The 20,728-nt window shown below is 41.0% G+C and overlaps 1 protein-coding gene across 1 annotated transcript; it reads right to left on the bottom strand.

Moving 5' to 3' along the window:
* Positions 1-6,182: 6,182 nt before the first annotated feature.
* Positions 6,183-20,630, bottom strand: LOC124135343 (anamorsin homolog). The gene is made up of 7 exons (XM_046500630.2): positions 20,552-20,630; positions 18,804-18,969; positions 16,209-16,432; positions 14,558-14,714; positions 11,754-11,888; positions 11,211-11,332; positions 6,183-9,730 (listed from the first exon to the last, which is right to left on the bottom strand). The coding sequence occupies exons 2-7, from the start codon at positions 18,955-18,957 to the stop codon at positions 9,617-9,619; spliced, it is 906 nt and encodes a 301-aa protein (XP_046356586.1). The 5' UTR covers positions 18,958-18,969; positions 20,552-20,630; the 3' UTR covers positions 6,183-9,616.
* Positions 20,631-20,728: the final 98 nt, after the last annotated feature.

The raw sequence follows: 20,728 nt of genomic DNA on the forward strand, positions 1-20,728 counted from the left end.
GTTTGACCACCCGATCCTGTTAGTCGCCTCTTATGACAAGCATGGGTTGCTGAAGACCTATTCTAACCCGGATCTTCACGGGTGGTAGCCCCATGTAGTCAGTGGAATGATTCTTATTCACCAAGGTTTCATCAAAGAAAATGATCTGGGAGTCCTGACTGCAATAGTCATGAATGGTGCGGAGATATTGTGATCTTATGGACAGGATTGATATTGTCCCCTGAAAAGTGCTCTGTCGCCGCCACGTGCAGTGTATCGAAATCCCGTCTCCTGGAGAGCAATAATACATGAAGTCCGGGAAACATGAATCGTGTTTTTAATTTCTTCCCGAAATTTTACTCGAAGTCAGGGGTACCTTCTGCTCAAAAAACGTGTACACTTTGCGCCTTTTGTCCCCCTACTTTCTTTGTTTTAATTATCATATCTTTGTTGGTATGTAAAACACCCTATCTAGTATAATAAAATAGTTTCTCTCTGTCTGTCTCAAGTGTAAAGAACCTGTATACATTTCCTACTACAGATTCCATGTCGTGCACCGTGGCTATGGCAATGCACGTGTAATGCAACAAGCTCCATGGTGTTGACAAAACAAAACAAAACAAATACAGCGTCATTTTGTAACTTTCTAATATGCACATCTAGAATTTTCTCCAACTGACTTGTGTTTTCGTGTGGATTAGATGGTCTTGGGGTCTTTATCGAAAAGATAAATTTTGGTGCCACAAGAATGACATTGTTTGAAAGAATTTTATTGAAATAATATTCAAACTTTGTTTGTAGCTGAAATTCCCAGCAATCCCAATTGCCTTATATCGCTGGAATATTTTTAACCACGACAAGACCCGTGAAGGTTAGAATTGGCTTTCAGCAACCCGCGCATGTTTGTTGTTAGATGCGACTAACAGGATCGGGTGGTCAGGCTCGTTGACTTGGTTGATGCATGTCATCGTATCCCAATTGTGTGGCTCGATGCACGATCAGTGATGGCAATCACTGGATGGTCAAGTCCAGACTCGATTATTTACAGACCGCCGTCATACTGCAGGAATATTGAAGCACTAAACAACAAACAAACAAATAATTCTGTGTCATTCAACGTTTGAACTCGCTGCACTGTTTCATGTCTTTTGTTTATGATTTCTGGTTGGCCAATCTATAACCTGATGGACTGGTCATTAATGTAGTGAGGAGTTCTGTATCCCACGTTTAATGGTATTTCAGTCACTCATGGTGACGGATCCCATACTCAGAGTCGAACCTGATCTTACACATGACGTATTACCAACTTGACTACCCAATTACTCCATAAAATCTATGTTACAGGTCAGCTACGTTTTTGGTTTTTTTTGTTTGTTTGTGTAACCATCTATATGACTGTAAATAAAAGAGTCTGGAGCAGACAATCCAGTAATTGACGTTATAAGCATTGATCCACGCAATTAAGATACGATGACATGCATCAACAAGTCAGCGAGCCTGACCATCCGATCCCAGCTACCCGATCCCGTTAGTCACCTCTTACGACAAGCATAGTCGCTTTTTTTACGGCAAGCATGGGTTGCTGTAGACCTATTCTAACCCGGATCTTCAGGGATCGGTCAGCTATGTTTTCAGCATGCAACTCGACACATTGTAAAATGCTGTGGTATCAACCGTGCATGGGATGACTAGTGTTGCAACAGGAGATTGAATTGATGTCCCATTAAGACGAACCGGAGCGACAGGCTGGCAGTGTGGAAAGGGTGTGACGAGTACAGTGCACGAACATGACTTGCAAGTATGCATGTGTCATTTCTTTTTTTAAAAATCTGACTATCAACAAGAAGCATGTCCATTTTTTTGGATATTTTTTTCAGGTTTATATCCATAGAGAAAAGTAAATTCGCATTCCACTCACTGCGTCATAAGGCCAATGAAAGGAAACATGTATGTTAGTTCATGATTGTCAATTATACGTCATGATGACTGTTTATATTAAGGTTTATGGTCCTGTTACCGAACTGATAAAACCAATCCTTTTGGACATGTGATCACAAGAAACATACATCCATGCACTGTTAAATAGATGAAGTGAGGTGAGGTGAAATTGGGTTTATGTCGCGTCCAAGATTATTGCACTTATATAGCGACGTGCATACACGCGCGCGCGCGCGTGCGTGCGTGCGTGTTTGTGTGGCGGCTTGTACTAGTCCGGACTGATGCCGATTTATATTGCTAGCTCACTGAGATACCTTCTTTTAAGCCCCTTAATGCCGAGCAGGGTACGTTCCGCTCTCCGGACTGACGCTCTACCACTAGACCACGGAGGCGGTCTAACTGTTAAATAAAGCTTTGGGTACCGCCACAATTACCTTAACCTGTAGCTTATGTGTAACTTATGTGTGTGTGATAATTCCATTACAAAAGAGTTGGACACCACCTCACTGATACAATGACGACGTCAACCTGTTCGTATGATTTGGGGAAAACGATCATTTCAAGTTAAGTGTAACTTCACCATTATTAAACACATCTTCCCGAGGCAAGTGAGAGGGATGACTTCAACTTTCGAATGGTAAACTTTCCCTTCATGTCGAGCAATATTCCAGCATCTCCAGCCTTTGGTGTTTACATTTCACAACTTGGGAGATACAATCTTTCTACCAAGATTTCAAAGAGCGTCATACGACCCTTATTCAGAAGTTGTTTGATCAAGGTTACAACATTTCAAGGCCTCAGTAAAGCTTTCAAAATGTTTTATGGTAGGTTGCATGGTTGTTGGTTGGTTTCTTGTTTAACGCCGCACTCAGCCATATTCCAGCTATATGACGGCGGTCTGTAAATAGTCGAGTCTGGACCAGACAATCCAGTGATTGATATCATGAGCATCGATCCACGCAATTGGGATCGATGACATGCATCAACCAAGTCAGCGAGCCTGACCACCCGATCCCGTTAGTCGCCTTTTTACGACAAGCATAGTCGCCCTTTACGGCAAGCATGGGTTGCTGAAGACCTATTCGGGTAGACATGTGGAGGACATTTCCAAATTGACGCATCAGTGACAAAAATGATTCCCGATGCAGTTCCCTATTTTGACTTGTTTCATGTGTTCCCGTATTTTTTCAGGTGAACAATTGACTTGCTATTGCATGTGTTTGTGACGGGTGCCACCGGTGGAGCAGGATAGGCTCACCTTCTTGCGAACACCTGGTACCATTACTATTTGATAGTGATTCATAAACACACGCTGATGATATAGCCGGAATCGTACCATTGACTCTGCGTTATGCAGAGATTTCTATTGGATATGGAAAGGGTTGTATCGCTTTATTTAATAGAAATGATTAAACTTTGAGTGTCTTGAGTCAACCAAGATTACCACATTTCTGGCAACCAGGGTTGTCTTGATTCAACCTGAATAAACCAGTGTGCGCAACAACAACGTACACAAAATACCCGTGCAGAAGCAGTCCTTCAAGCCTACTGGCCAAGTTCACTGCCAATATAACCGCTCGCAGTCACCAGACTGCCGATTCCTACCCGAATTTGAAAGCGCATATTGCCTTTTTTGGTTATCACTGTAATATTCCTTATCGATGGAATGGCTCGCTTTCACTCTATAAGCATCAGCACACATGCAGCTATCTTCATTAATTAATCAAAGTGATATTTCGTGATTCTATTTCCAGTGGCAAGGATTGTAGAGAAACACGATATATACATCTATTAGTTCTTTTCGTACATGGTGATGTATATGGAATTACTGTCCACCCTTTCATGCACATTTGGATCCGATTATTTGTACATTCTACAGTGACGTTTGATTGTTCACGTGATCTACACGGGTGCATTTTGTCAAAAATATGCACGTATTATGTATTGCATATTTCTTCAGCACGGCATCAATCACTTTCAAGGGTGGCATCTCGTGATAAAAATGTCTGTCAGTCATTCCAGGGTGTCGCTTGACTGTCACTCGTGTCACTGCCACTGTCTTGCTACAACATTCGGGTCAAAGGTCATCTGGTCTGACGTTGAAGAAAATGACAGTTGACGTGTATGGATATATTTCCATGGCCCTTGACATGGGAGAAGACATGCAGTCATATATACACCTCTGTGATCTGAAAGCAGTTAGTGTAGTATTAATACAAACAAATATTAACCCATATACCCGGGGACTCGTCAGGTGTGATGAAATGAGGGATAACGTCGCGTTCATTTCACTCATTTAGCGACGTGTGTGTGTGTGCGTGTGTGCGTGCGTGCGTGTGTGCGTGCGTGAGAAAGTGAAACATCTAATCTCTCCGAAGTAGAAGGCAAAGGTGATGGCTTCGGTTTTCTGAGGTTCTAAAGGAATCTTACTGGTCTACCTCCCGAGGTCAGACCATCAATGGCCAATATCATACGAACTGTCTTAGGCAACTGTGTGTGAACATCACGGCTAAACGAAGAATGCTTTGTTCAACCAGGTGCACGCGTGCAAAAGCCTGTTGTCTGCAATACATGACTATGGCTTTAAACGCAGTGAACATCCTCTGTATTCACCAGATTTGGAACCGTCATATTTCCACCTCTTACCAAACTGGAAAAAAGAATTTTCCGGCAAGCATTGTGGAAATGATGATGATGTTATTTCTGCCGTGAAAGACGTTTTACACAACCAAGAGGAACCATTCGACACCAGTTGGATCCAGGCACTCCAGCGTCGTTGGACGTCCAGCGCTGATAAAATAAATATCAACCAAGTCCATCAACTCAGTTCATTGTAGTTGGGCTCAGAATTGTTCAGCCAGCCCTCGTATATCATTATTATTATGTTTCTATCTAATGCATTTTGTATGTTCATGGTTGTCTTAACCAACGACCAACGCCATCGGGGTACGAAGTCACGCAATCCACCAAGTCTCCGTGCCTGACCACCCGATCCATATGGTACTCTTGCGAACAGCATGTTGCCGGGGACGTAATCTAACCCAGATTCGATGTGTTGTGGGTCCGAATACAAGATTGATTTCTCGAAACCTAGAAGTCTACGTAATACCAAGTCTCTTGTTATCCTGGCCATAAGCTGTGCGCTTGCTCGTCAGTTATTGACATTGGATCATATCTGACCAGTCCGCAGCACCAAGACCACCATGTTATCCGCGCCCCATGGTCGATACGATAATGGATTAAGATATTGAAGGGATTTTTTTTAATCTGAGGTGAGGGTCAGTTATTCCAAGGTGTCTTTTAAGTTTAACTTTGTACTGGAGAAAATGAGTGAAGGAATACTGTTTACATCAGTCATAACTACTACATCACATCAGACTGTTGGCAATAAGGAATGTTTGTCTTTTCATTCCACTGTCAGAAATATTCCAGCTACATCACCCAGTCATGTAACCATTTAAGTCTGGGCCAGACACACCAGTGGCTGGTCACTGATCCTGACCACACCCGATCCAAAATTTAATTGCCTCTTAAATTCAATAGAGTGCTGGAGACCTATCTTATCCTGGGTTCCCTTAGGGAGCATGGGGAGTGAAGACTTTAACCACGAACCTACATAAGGCCAAAGAGTAGTTTTTCTGGCCTTTCGGCTTGGCCTAAAATGATGCGATGACATCCCATTTTTGGAAAAGCTCATTTGCATGACATAGTTCTAAATGAAACAATACTGGGAATGTTTGAAAGGTTCCCGACCGCGATTCACCAACACTGACCCAGGAGGTACAATCTTAGGTTTTCTGAATTAAATACGTAGTTGTCTCCAGTATTACAAAACATTCTTCACTGTGATACAGCACTTCATAAAAGTTCAGTTGAGGGGTGCATAAACTGCACTCAAAAACCTCAGGATGCGGATGGGAACCAGGATCCAGGAACATACTTGTTGCTTAATCTCCCCAAAACAGGAAAACAAACACACCAGCAAGACAAAGAGCTTCAATACAATAAACTACATTGTACATTACTATCAACAACAGGACACGGCTGCGCTTGTATCAGAGCCTGTAATAAGATTAATGATACAGCTGGGATGACAAAAGATCTTAGGGGTTTGGAGCTGTGGATACGGCTCCGTAACCAGCAGTGTTGTTGACAGGATTCTTGGATCCATCAGTATATATATTGGCCCAGCTGTGCCAGGTTGTTTGGATACTAGTGACAGTTACTGTTCGTAATATGGTTGGATAATGATGAAAAGACAGTCGTGTTGTGCGATTCTTTATTTAATATTTACATTCAGTTAACCTGCTGCCAGTTTCTACGGAAGCCTTTTAGGGCCATTTGTTTTTGTTTTAAAAATTGATACTATCTTGAAATTTCAAGATACAGAAGTTGATAAATTAAAGATATTAAGTTGAAATTTCAAGATACTAAGTAGAAATTTCAAGATACTAAGTTCAAGATAATATCTTGAAATTTCAACTTCTGTATCTTGAAATTTCAAGATAGTATCGAAAAAAACAAATGGCCCTAAAGGGCTTCCGTAAGTTTCTCCATCTTGCGTGACAATATTTCCATAATTTATATAATCAAGAGTGTAAGTGAGTGAGTGAGTTGGGTTCTATGCCACTTTCAAATGTATTTCAGTTACATCATGGCTTATTGGGACAGGAAGGTCCACCAAGATATTTACCCATTCGGGAAAATCACATGAACATGGACATGGCACAAACAAACCAAGGACCATAATTACATTTCAACCATCAACCAAGGATCCTGGCCAAGTAAGGGACACAACTCTGCCCCTGCTGGGTCATCTACCCATCTTGATAGTTAGCATAAACAAAACACTGTATTCACATATGTAGTTCATGTCATTGAAAGGATACAGTAGATAAACACAAAATAAACTTACAAGGTAAAACATTCAAATTCACAATAATGTCTTCAGTATACAGAATATATGCAGCAAACATGGCCTTATAGAGGAACCTTGCTTCAGATCTAGTCACTCTAATATCAGATGAGGACAGGTGGAACACTCTTAAATACCGTTTCTCACCACCAAATAAGGCATACTGAAACACCCTTTGACCAGAATTCCAGTTATATCGCGGCATGTCAGCTTGATGTGTGAGGAAGGGCTGAAGTTCTGCAGGTCTCAAGTGTTTACCAGTCCAGTGCCACCCCCTAGCACTGGCATGGTGCTGACAAATCTAGAAACATGATCAGAGCAAACCGGGATTTGAACCCACAATCACAGGTTTTGGGTGTGCTCAAGGGATGCAACTCTGCACAGCAAATGGTGGCTACTGGGCCACCTGTGCCCCCATTGTTACCTGAGCCTGGTTTAATGTTACAATGGTTCTGTCCATAAAAACATCACTGCATCAATAAATCAATCACCAGATGATTACTACATAATATATATCCACACATCATGAGCACTTCACAGGATTCATATACACCACATTTATCAATCAACCGATAACACTTTAGACCCGTAATTGCATGGCAACTTGGAGTCAGCTAGGGAAGGCTATGTATAACTCATGGAAATCAAAAGTGCCCTACTTTGTGCATGAACTTTGTGAGAACCCCCTTCATTGCCTGATATTGAAGTAATGTATAGAGAGTAGATGTCCGCGAATCTTTCCAAGGCAAGAGCGTCCACTAGCCTTTTTATCAAAGTCCTGTTTCCACCCTTGCCACATCAAGCCCATGTTTCTGTGCTAATGATTGGATTATCGCACATATTTATAGTCAAATCAGAGAATGTTTCACAAAATCCCCATCCACGACTGGTACACCTTCTTATGAAAGTGATTTACCACTGCCTGTTTTTGTTGACATGAATATGTCTTTTCATCTTTTAAACCCACCAGCGATTGCCTATGTTTTTGAGTCAGGGATGAAATCGCAAATGTTTTCGTTATTTGATTACACGGGAAGATGACAGTTCGGAAGGCTGTAGCACATGCTGCATGAGAAATATTGTTGTTTGTGTAATGTAATCTACGCACTTGCTGGTTCCCTCTCACTGGCACAAGGCTGTTTCCTGATTCATTGGTTAAATATTACTAATGCCTATGTATTTCCGGGTGATGTAGGAACATAGAGTCCACAAACATGTTAAGTACTGACAATGATATTTAAAAAAGAAACTTGCAAATTGTGTTTTCAAAGTGTGTCAGTACATGCAATAAATTCTTTTTCCATTTTGACATGATGAAATATTGATGTAGTGTTGATGGCAGGTAGCAAATATGTTGGTTGGTATGTTGTTTAACGCCGCACTCAGCAATATTCCAGCTATATGACAGCGGTCTGTAAATAATCGAGTCTGGACCAGTCAATCCCTGTGTTTGACATCATGGGCATGCATCAACCAAGTCAGCGAGCCTGACCACCCGATCCCGTTAGTCGCCTCTCATGACAAGCATAGTCGCCTTTTATGGCAAGCATGGGTTGCTGAAGACCTATTCTACCCTGGATCTTCACGGTTCAGCTGATATGTACTCATTCTCTTCTGTCTACTGTTGGTATGTGTATCTCATTGTTGCCATTCTAGATCAATAACAAGGATATCCAATGGTTGACTTGGTGATGTTAAAACTTACTGAGATATATAGAACACAAGTCAAAACTTTTAAAATACCAAGGAAAGAAGGCCAAAGGGAGATAACTTTTCAAGTAACTACATCCCTACCCTAAGTTCTCTCACTTCCCAGGTCTAGTGGACTTAGGGGGATAAAACAAGGACTGGCCAGCTAAGGGCCTGTATACTGTGTCTGGGAGGGGTATACATGTTAAACTGCGGCATGGGATCTCAATGATAGAGGTATCAACCCTGACTAGTACAAGCAGTCACACATACACCCACACATGCATGCAAGTCGCTGTAAAAATTTCACCCAAAACTCCTGTACCTGCTTCAATGATTATATTATACACCACTCAACATTTCATGAGGGTACCTAGTTCATCCTGTCACAACACAAGAAAAGAAATGTGAAATGCGGCCTGTTAATAATCAAGTCTGGACCCGACAAAACAGTGATCAATATGAGCACTGATGCCATCGGGGTATCATGATACCCAATCAACCAGGTCACCGAGTCAGAGAGCATGTTAACCATTTAGTCGCCCCAAACGACAAGCATATATTGCTGGGGACCTGTTCTGACCTGGATTCCCCATGGGGAGGAAAAGAAAAAGAGGACAATTAGAGTTTTATTCGTTTGTTGTTTAATACCCCACTCATATTCCAGCTATATGATGGCGGACTGTAAATAATTGAGTCTGCTCTAGTGATTGATATCAAGAGCAACACTCAATGTCTTCAGGATATGATGACACTCAATATACAAAGTCATCAAGTCTCACTACCCGATCCAATAAGTCGTCCCTTACGACCAGCATAGGTTCCTGGTGACAGCAAGAACCAAATAGACACCTGAGTTCTTTTAAAAAATACATCAACAGAAATAATACACTAACAATACCATGGGTAATAGCCAGTACCAGGAAACTTGCACAACTCTTGTAATGCTAAAATGTCTTCTCTGGTGTTCGATTGCCAAACTATGAACCCTTGGCAGACAGTATAAATGTGGGATGTCACCATCATCTCCTAATCTCATTCCTGTTGTCGTTTCTGTTGTAACACAGGCCACTCTCACTGATTCACAACCTGTGACTAGGCATCTGCCTTCAGTTGTCTGTCACTGAGGCCGACCTTCTCGCCTGGCTTGAAGGCTGGCATGCCGAGATACGGACAACTGGCACACCGGAATGCATCACCAAGGTAACACTGAAACATAACATTGGAAACAGGTAAACAACTTTATATAATAACAATATAGACAAAAACCAAAACAGTAAAAGCCTTTGAATAAACAATATAACTGGAGCTAATTTTTATGTCACTATTTATTTCTCAACTCCATGATGCCTAATGAGTCAGCGTGTATACCTTTCAGCGCTGAACTGTTCCAAAACGTATGCAGGGTTACAAAGTTGTTATTTCTTCACAGTGTCACCAAATTGCACAACATTTAACTTGCTAACAATGGGGTTAGGTCTTTCCATCAGTGCGTCTATTTGTTATATCAGAAAGGGATATACACTGGCTAGCCATCAGTCAAAGTGCTGTTTTCTATCCAGCTGGTAATATGGAAACCCCCCAAAGTATGTTCCAGGTAACGTCAATAAAGTGCCCTTGTTTGAAATCTTGATGTCATTGGAAAGAAATGCCTAAAGTGAGTGAGTGAGTGAGTGAGTGAGTGAGTGAGTGAGTGAGTGAGTGAGTGAGTGAGTGAGTGAGTGAGTGAGTGTGAGTGAGTGAGTGAGTGAGTGAGTGAGTGAGTGAGTTGGGTTTAAAGCCGCTTTTAACAGTATTCCAGTTATATCAGCTTAATGTTTGAGGAAAGCCCAAAGTGATGCAGGTCTCAGACGTTTACCACTTCGGTGAAAACCACAAGCACCCACGAGCACGGGTATGGTGCTGACAAACCTAGAAACATAATCGGGGCGAACCGGGATTCGAACCCACAATCATAGGTTTCTGGCGTGCCTAAGGGACGCAACTCTGCACAGCGAATCGTGGCACCTTAGACGACTTGGCCACCCGTGCCCCCGCATGGCAATAGAGCATCTTAAGGTCTATCTTAAAGTCCACATATAAAACATATTTTAGACATGAATGATTTTTTAGTCTATTCAAGCAGTCTACAACATTAGCCACTTGTCTAATATTTCTCTAAATCCAATAGGTCCACATGTACCCAGAATACTCGGGGTGGATCAACTAAAAACTGATTCCCAAAAATTCAAGGCCTTGTAAGGTTTAGTTAGGCCATTACAAGGCTCCCAACCAAAAATTCAAGGCCATTCAAATTATATTTTCATCTCGGCAGTATCAAAATCAAGTCCTTTTCAATGTAAACTGGAACACTTCTGTCACATGCCGTAGATTTTCGCAATATTTTGCAGACTTTTTTGGCTAGGGGTCAGCAGTCGGATTAATTTCGAGACACATTAATTTCAAGATTTACAGTATATTGCTGATTTGATAGACAGCAGTGAATGATGGATAACCTTTCGTTCTTGTTCTGACAATGGCTCAAAGGGAAACAACTCTGTATGGCTATTTCATTAGGCAACAGACTTAAAAGATTTGGCACAGACTGTTATTGCAACCATCAATAAGTCTAACTGAAACTAATAATGTCAAATAATTTCAAACCACTAATTTTCGGGAATCTTAAACTTGGGGCAAGTATTAGACTCACATTTCCACAGGCAGATGTGACGGGTTTGGGCGTGATCTCAGCCCCTTCTTCAAGCTCCTCTGCCAGCCCACACGTACAGTTCTTGCAAGCTTTCTTCTTCTTGGGGTTTGCACCACAATCAGCTGAATAAACAATCATTATATAAGTAAAATGTAGAGTCCTAGCAAGTTTGAATCAAGTCATTTTAACAACACATTCCACCAACACAACGTCTAACTCAGTTTGATCACATAATAAATGCATACCCTAATAACAAAAAGACAATCCTCAAGAGAGAGAGAGAGAGAGAGAGGAGAGAGAGAGAGAGAGAGAGAGAGAGAGAGAGAGAGAGAGAGAGAGAGAGAGAGAGAGAGAGAATGTGTGTGTGTGAGAGAGAGAGAGAGAGGGAGAGAGAGAGAGAGAGAGAGAGAGTGTGTGTGTGTGAGAGAGAGAGAGAGGAGAGGGAAGGAGGGAGCTAAAACATTAAACTGGCAAATTACAAGACTATTTATTGATCCGTCGTCTGTAGTAGGGCCCAAGTCTCACTGCCTTGGCGGAACTCACCTCGAAGAGAGGCTGGGTCAGGCTTTTTCAGGTCATCTTGTTCCAGGAGAGCATCGTCATCAACAAGCTCCACCTCATCATCCATCACATCATCCGCCGACAGCGACCACACCTTGGCTACACTGGCATCCACTGCTGTCAAAACAAACATCAACATTGTTTGAATTCCTAAAAACTGGTACATGACAGAAAAAATAATAATAATGGCATTGATTTGTCAAACAGTCTAATATTTTTATATTTTGCGAGAAAGCATCATTCTCAGGTGTCCAAATATCAATTCTCATGTTGAAGATGAAACAAATGCTCTAAAATACTTGGTGTAGGCTACTTTTTCTCAACTAGTCGTACTAGAGAACATAGAATATCTTGTCTCCTTTACTGGAGACTATGCTGCATGTCACATCACTGAAATTTTTTCACAAATATCAATTGTTATTTAGAGCTGCACTAACGCAAAATTAAAAACAAAAAGAGTACAGGAACTTAATTATTCATGATATTAGTACCCTTATCCGGACAAAACACATTGGAAATTAGCCTGTATCACCTGTGACATCCTTACTCTAACATGTAAGACTACGCTCCATGTCTGAGATGCCCGGAGGATCAGAACTAAAGGATCTAGCAGATAACAACCCAAGCCCAACAGTCCCTCAGAAATTTTTGAGCCGCATGTGACACAAGGGAAATAGCTGGCAATGCACTGAGTTCAGTGATGATTTGTCTACGACCCACAGCATGATCCAACATCGTTCAAGAGATGAACAGAAACGTAGAAATGCCTTAAGATATTGTCAGATAATATTTATGCATGAATGGTATGTTGGATATGTACAGCGCCAAAGTCAATGATGCGAACGTGGGACAGTTAACTGCTGTGCTGGGACAAGTGTCCCAAACTGAAGAACCCCCCTATGTCTTTGACAGAGAAGTCCCTCAGATAGTAGTTGGTGAATGTAGTGTCAGTGCCCCAAAACACCCCCTTGATGACATCCGTCACCATACAGTTGGTATGCAACGCCATCATGGATGCTAGGGCTCTGATTTCATGGAGATGGTGTGCCTCAGCTAGTGATATGTCAGCAGAAGTGTGGCACAAAGCCAAAACGCCTTGGTATTCTTTGTCACCTTCTCCCTACTTCTGGCCGACAGAGGTAGGACTAATCACTTCTTCTGCTTCATGGAACTCTGTCACTTCAACGTAACGCTTGAGTGCTTGCACAGGACATAACGACAGATCCTCAGTGTCCTCCGTCCCCAGGATGGATGATAAGGGCAATATCGTGAACCACCGATTATCCTCCCACAACTGCTGGTATTTAACATGTCTGCTGGTGTTGAACAGCTCCCCGATGAACTGGAGAGACTGCGATGGAAACATGTCCAACTTTTCCAGTTGGGATCAACCATCCCCACTGGGACAACAGGCGCCTCGAAATAGTGATGTGTGGCGCTAGCGTCTGTAGATCCTGATCGTTGAGGATACAATCGTCTATGTATGGATGGAAGCTGACATCCCTGCTGTGCAAAAGGGCTACTACTGGATTGGTATTTTGTGTAAATAACCATGGGGCCAAGGAAATTCCAAACGGCAGGACTTGCCATTGGAAGTCCTTTCTCCGGAACAGGAATCGGAGTGCTCTGGATGAATGGGTACATGCAGGTAAGTGTCCTGCAGATCCAAAGACACCATAAAGTCCCCAAGACATATTGTTAACCTCAAGTCATTGAGGGATAACATCCGAAAATACAGTGGAGTCTCCAGATACAACAGGTTGAACGATTTCAGGTTGTGAATCAAGCGCATCCTGTTAGGAGTCTTTCATGGGGACCGGGAACATCCTGGAATAATAACCTGGTGTGAGCTGATTCCAAAGTGCACGTCTATCACCGTGAGCGATAAGAAGTGAAGGGATCAGGGACAGACAACTCCTGTTGGTAACCAAGGGCTGGGGGTGCCCCAGAGGAGGTAAAGGCATGTTTGGGTTCTGTGTTATAGGATCGAAGTCCGGAAGGGAAATTATCCTGATGTGTTGTGTCAGGATAAGAAATAATTCCCAAAACTAAAACAAAAGAGAGTTTGGGTGGTATCTGCAACTCATAGCCTCGTCAAGGAGTGTGTTAAGTAGGATTTCTTTGTTTGTTGATAAATGCTGCAATCAGAAATATTCCAGCCATATCACCACATCCTGTAAATAAGAGTCGGGGCTAGACAAACCAGTGAGAAAATGAGCCACAATGTCCCACCATGTCCAGACAAGACAACTTGCAACTAACAGTCACCAAACCTAACTACTTGATCCAAATTAGTCACCTCGTACAACAAGCAGTAGTACACTGGATACCCAGGACCACCCACAGTTCAAAGTGGGAAGGCCACATATTGCAATGTGTGTTATATTATGTAATTTAATTTTGAAGACATGATATACTGGTAATAGTGCCCACCTGGAAAGGGTGCATATCCTTATGAATAAAGCTGTAATTCTTAGAGACAGGCACTTACAGTCTAAGGGAGATAACTCTAGTTGCTGGAAGTAACTAGAGTTATCTCCCTTAGACTGTAAGTAACACTGTCAGTGAGTTGGGTAATTCTAAACTGCTAAGTAATGGTAGGTGATCCATGTTCAGTACATGTTGCTAGGGTATCTGGTTAGGTTGGGAGGAAGTAGCAGAGATTATAGAAACAGCAGTTTGTGGCCAGATCTTAAATATACATGCTGTGCCGTAAGTAGCTGTTCTTTCACCAAGATCATAAAACCAAGAGAAATCAGTTTCCACCTAGCATCTTTTTCACTAACCTTTAGGTTTATTTGCAAATGACAGTTTGAGCTGTGTAGTGGACCCGACTTCATAGTGAGGCTTCTCTGCGGTGATCTGAACTAGTGACAAGCCATTGTCTGATGACAGATTCTGTAGGGCTGCCTTGTCATCATCACTCAGAGGTAGAGAAACAGGCTGGTTGAAACAAAAAAGTTAAGTATAATTACTGGAAAAAAACACTGTTATAAAGCTGAGCACCAAATGAGAAACATGTATTCATAATGGGATTGAAATGGCTGAACCACATGTCTTTTTCACAAGTGCTCTACCTGGATGAAACGTATGGTGAGGAGAAGGAGCTGCTTGCTGATCTCAGAATAGTTTACATTTCTAAAAATGCCAGTTGTCACCAGTTAGCATCTATCTGATCTAGTGGTTGTGACAGTTGTCACCAGTTACCATCAATCTGATCTAGTGGTTGTGACAGTTATCACCTGTTAGCATCAATCAGATCTAGTGGTTGTGACAGTTGTCACCTGTTACCATCAATCTGATCTAGTTGTTGTGACAGTTGTCACCAGTTAGCATCAATCAGATCTAGTGGTTGTGACAGTTGTCACCAGTTAGCATCAATCTGATCTAGTGGTTGTGACAGTTGTCACCAGTTAGCATCTATCTGATCTAGTGGTTGTGACAGTTGTCACCAGTTAGCATCTATCTGATCTAGTGGTTGTGACAGTTGTCACCAGTTAGCATCAATCTGATCTAGTGGTTGTGACAGTTGTCACCAGTTAGCACCAATCTGATCTAGTGGTTGTGACAGTTGTCACCTGTTAGCATCAATCAGATCTAGTGGTTGTGACAGTTGTCACTAGTTAGCATCAATCTGATCTAGTGGTTGTGACAGTTGTCACCAGTTAGCATCAATCTGATCTGGAGTTTGTGACAGTTTAAGCTAACCAACCAAAGGTACATGATTTTATCAATGTGCCATGATACACTGATCTACTGAAAACAGATCTGTTTTCTACCTCATGTATTGCATCTTCCTGAGGCAAGGGCATCAACTGATTACATAAAAGTCAAGTTTCAAACCTTGCCGAACTAGGCTGAAATTTCTGCATCATATTTTGGCTGGCCTAACGAGTCTATGAATAGGCCAATCAAAATTGTGTTATGAAATTGACATCCAGTTTGCAAACAACATGGTGACTGCATAGGTCAACTGCAGGATTTGCAAAACATGTGTACCAGCAACTGGGCGTCAACAGATAATTTCCTCATCTTTTCACGTTTTTAATCAAGGTGCTCAGGTGATTTGATGCATTTCCCAAGGTCAGACCTATCTTATTACAATATAGATTTTGATAATCGATGAGATTGTCGTGACAGGGTGCTGTCGCAATTTTGTTTGTAGCAAATGCAAGTGATATGAGAGGTGGAATCTGATTGGTGAATAGGAAGGACACAGAAGGGACATAACTTGTAATAGCCACTGTATTAGTATGTAAGAGACACTAAATTCAAGCCTAGTTTGGCAAGGGTGGAAACTGGACTTCAATAGTCAGTTATCTCCCTGCCTCGGGAAGCTGTGTCAGTTGATGAACCAATGATAAAATAATTCCTAATTCTCCACTGCTCCACTGGTACTTGATGGACAATGGAACATAACAAATAATGATAACCTACAGCTGACAAGTTGACAAAGCCTGAGAGTTTCAGTGTTGACACCATCTTGTCTGTTGTCTGTACAGTTCCACTGGCATTGTCGGAGACAGCATCCCTGATGTAGAGTTTACCGACCGGCTTCAGTATCCTGCAGATTTCCCCGAGTCTGTCCATGTCCTGTTGGATGACCCCAGGTTGATGCAGGCCACAAACTGCTACGTCAAACACCGAGTTGGGATGTGAAGCTACAACACACATTCCACTTGTTCAGCAAAAAACACACCACAATGACGGTTTCAACTGAGAGTTGATTACAATGCCCTTATACATACATTCGTATTAATTAAGAGATGAAATGGCAACTTTATGAAAAACTACTTTTGTCCTGATGCTGTTCTAGTTAAATAAATGTGTTTGTTTAGTGTTATTACCCCTTGTGGATCTGGACCCCCATATGATCATAGCACTATCATATGTTTGTTGTAGCGTCAAGAGCGTTTTGGGCAAGTGAATCCTGGGTTAGAATAGGTCCCTGTTGAGCTCCAGATAATGTTTTGAGCCACTAAATATTTCCTCAAAAGTTATTATTCACATTGGATTTAGATAGTTTTCTTTAGGTATTCAATATATTTTTACTCCTTAAGTCCAGTCTATTGGGTATTTTTACACCAACGACTATTTGATAAAACGACTGTATATTACAACTGTTAGATAAAATGATGGTATATCAGCAGATCGTGAAATTCACTTAAGGGCAGTTACATTAGGAAAAGCTTGTGCGACAAACAAACTCGATTAGCAATAGATTCCAATGGAAAAGCACATTGTGCCTAGTCAATGTATCTTAAACAGTTGCTGACTGGTGATTAGTGCCTTTCTTACAATGCTAGGTCTTGTAGGCATAAAATGGTTTCTGAGAGGGAGCCGCAAGACATAGATGGGTATACTACTATTTATTTATTTTTAATTATTTACAGGGATTGTTATGAAACAGGTTTTCAAGCTAAAATACTCAAATGTTAAGAAACAGGTGGGTTAAAAAAATTTGAATACCCTCTAAAAACTGTGGAAATCCACCAAAATCAAACCCCTGGATTAAATACCCAAATAAGCAAAAGCTTATCTAGACCTGTGAAATGTTATTTCAGGTGACTTCCAATTTTGAACAGTTTGTGTGCTGCCCCCTGTTGCATAAACTGACAACAGAGATATACAAGTATATGTGTCTAATTAACAATAAACGAGATATAGCACCTTGTTAAGCATTATTTACTACAGTAGAGTTCATGTATGTGTGATGCCTGCATTAGATCAGTATATAAAGACGTGTAAATTAATACAGATAAGCAAGTTGAAAAGGATACACTGATTAATTATGCAACAGTGTTGTTATACATGTACTATTGGGGTTTTGAAACTTTTCATGTGTATTTGTATGCAAGCATTTTTAAAATTGTGTTTGTTGTTTAACACCACACTCAGCAATATTCCATCTATAGACGGTGGTCTGTAAATAATCATGCATCAACCATGTCAGCGAGCCTGACACCCTGACCCATTTAGTCGCCTCTCGCGGCAAGCATGGGCTGCTAAAGAGCAATTTTAACCCAGATCGCCATGGGACTTGTAACTGACACTGAAAGCAACTTTAAATTACTTGGGTAATGGTGAGGTGAGGTTAAATGGGGTTTAACGTAGTGTCCAAGATTATTGCACTTATATAGTGACGTGCATGCATGTGTATGTATGTGTGTGTGGCTGCTTGTACTAGTCCGGACTGATTCCGATTTATAGTGCTACCATGCCGCAGTTTAACATGAATACCCCACTCAGACACAGTATACTGACTCCGAGCCGACCAGTCCTCGTTTTAGCTCCTTAATGCAGAGCGCCAGACAGGGTAACAACAAGTACCATCTTTGAACGTCTTTTGGTATGACGCGGCTGGGGATCGAACCCCGGACCTTCCGCTCTCCGGGCGGACGCTCTACCATTAGACCACGGAGGAGGTCCTTGGGTAATGGTGATTCATTTGGAACACTGAACACAAATGAACAACTTATCTGTAACTTGGTCCGTGTCAGTCAATTGCATGTTGTAAGAAGCTATTTAATTAGATCAGTGGACATGTTTTGCTTAATGTATGCAAATGTAACCTGACTAGGTGGGATGTTGCTCAAAGTCATAATATCAACCACTGGTTTATTGGCCCAGATTTGATTATTTCCAGGCCTCCACAACATAAATGCAGCTGGCTGCTGTGCAGAGGAATATAAAACCATTCTGACATTAGGATATGCTAGACAAGAATTGTAGTGAGTGAAAATAAAGACTTTCTATAAATATCTCTACCTATATCTACATGGATGATGCTCTTCACTCATTAAGTTCAGTTTGCTTTCATTTTTTATACTGTTCCAAATTCCATTCATCAAGTGAATGCTCACAGCACTACGTCATCAAATAGATCAGTGTGCACTCAACTTTCATTTTCATCTACATGGGGAGTATTAAAGACCAACAAAGTTCAACTGTCCCCAAACTTGAGAGTCACAACAATGATCTGAATCAGATTATTGTTTTGACATACAGACAACACACACACTAACAACATACACTGTGTAAGTCTCTCAACATGTTCCACATGGATGCTGCCGGATTCTCCTACTTGGTTGGTCAAAGATTGGACAATATCTTGAATATTTTCCGATGACTGTCCACCCCAAACAAGGAGTACTTTCTGCCCTGGTTTGATGTCAATGTTGTCCATTTTGTAGGAAACCTGTTGTTGAAATAAAGAGAAAGATGAAGTATGCTTAGAATAAAACAATATTTGATGAATATGATGCATAATATTCCTAAAAATGCTAAAAATGAACCTAAATGTTTTGTCCTATTTTCAATTAAACTATTTGGGTTTACTTTAGGATTGAGAAGAAATATAAAATCCCATATTCTTCAATATGCACTCTGATAGTTCTTTTGAGGGTTGGTGCAACATCAGCAACGGCCTCAATAAGAATGTTATTGTAAGAGAGATTTGTGGCTATGTATTAGTCATCAGTAATAAGGGAAAGGAAAACACGGAGCAGCATATAGGTATGATTTCACAGCTGTATGACACTGATATACAATGGAACCAAAATATTTTAGGTGAGGAGAAAAAGCGTACTTCTTTGAAACTACTTTTGATGTATACCCAGTGTAAATATAACTTTATTGGCATCTTTTCTCTAATCCACGAAATACATAACACTGATGTCAAGAAAGATTGGAGACCAGTCCCTTCCCATGATATTTGACCGCCTCCATGGTCTAGTGGTAGAGAGCGGAAGGTCCGGAGTTCAATCCCTGGCTGTGTCATACCAAAAGACGTTAAAAGATGGTACTTGTTGTACTACTATTCAATGTCTTTTGGTATGATGCAGATGGGGATTGAACCACTGACCGTCAACTCTCCAGGCACTATATATGATAACTAGATACGGTCCACAAAAGTACATGTATACTACCACATTACAGTTACGTCAGAGATCACCACAGATCTGGGAATATGGTTGTATACCAATCTAAGTATATTACCTCAAACAGAACATATCTAAATTAATACCCAACTGGTGTATAACCACAGCTATTTCAGTTGAAAAACATGTTAGACTCATTCCTAGTCTGCACATCAGTATGGTTTTGTTTATGATCATTTGACCATGTTGGAAATGCCTTTTCAATCCAATCTCCACCCCCTGAATTAAGCAATGTAATTTAGGGTAAATCAGTACAATTTTTAGCAAGTTTCGAGGAAAACATGCCTACATGCACATCATGGCAAACAGCTGGTTTCTGATCACCAGGTTTTCGAGCACAAATTATTTGTGATTCCACCCCTGGTCCCATGGTAAAGAGTTGGCTAATTAGTTTGTTTCATTAGCCTAGACTGTCTTCAAGCTGACAAGGCTATTTCGCTCCTTCATGCATCCGTAATTGAAAAAACGTACTCCCAATAAAGAAAAACGTTTCATAAAAATAATCGCCAACATAAAAAGCTAGCAGAGACAAAGTCCGCATCTGTGAAATCAGTGTTATTTAAGCTATAACAATTTTCGTTATATGTTACGCTGAATGTACAGAATGCGCTATTTGGGGTATTATACTTCGATCGATATATCATACGCAGATTTGTGGTTAATTTTGATAATCCTTGCCGTCATCGTGATTCAGGAGTTTTTCCAATATTTGTTGACATGTTGCTCAACATAACCTTTCAATGGAAAAATATATGTTCCAAATACTGGCCCTGTATCCTAGATATTAAATGATTTTAATCCATTTTGACAGAACATGTCATAATACCATTATTCCTTTACCTGATAAAACTTGCAAAGAATCGTAGTGTCTCAATATTTTGCTCACGAGTTACTCTTCATTCTCGTCCTTGACCTTCCAAATAACGCAGCAAATAATATTATTTGAAAAAATATATTATATATACAGAGTACAAATATTTCTTTTAAAATGTAGCGAAAAGGGGGAGCGACATAAAG

This window comes from Haliotis rufescens, unplaced genomic scaffold (assembly GCF_023055435.1).
Source record: "Haliotis rufescens isolate VD_foot unplaced genomic scaffold, xgHalRufe1.0.p SCAF_19, whole genome shotgun sequence".
NCBI lineage: Eukaryota > Metazoa > Mollusca > Gastropoda > Lepetellida > Haliotidae > Haliotis > Haliotis rufescens.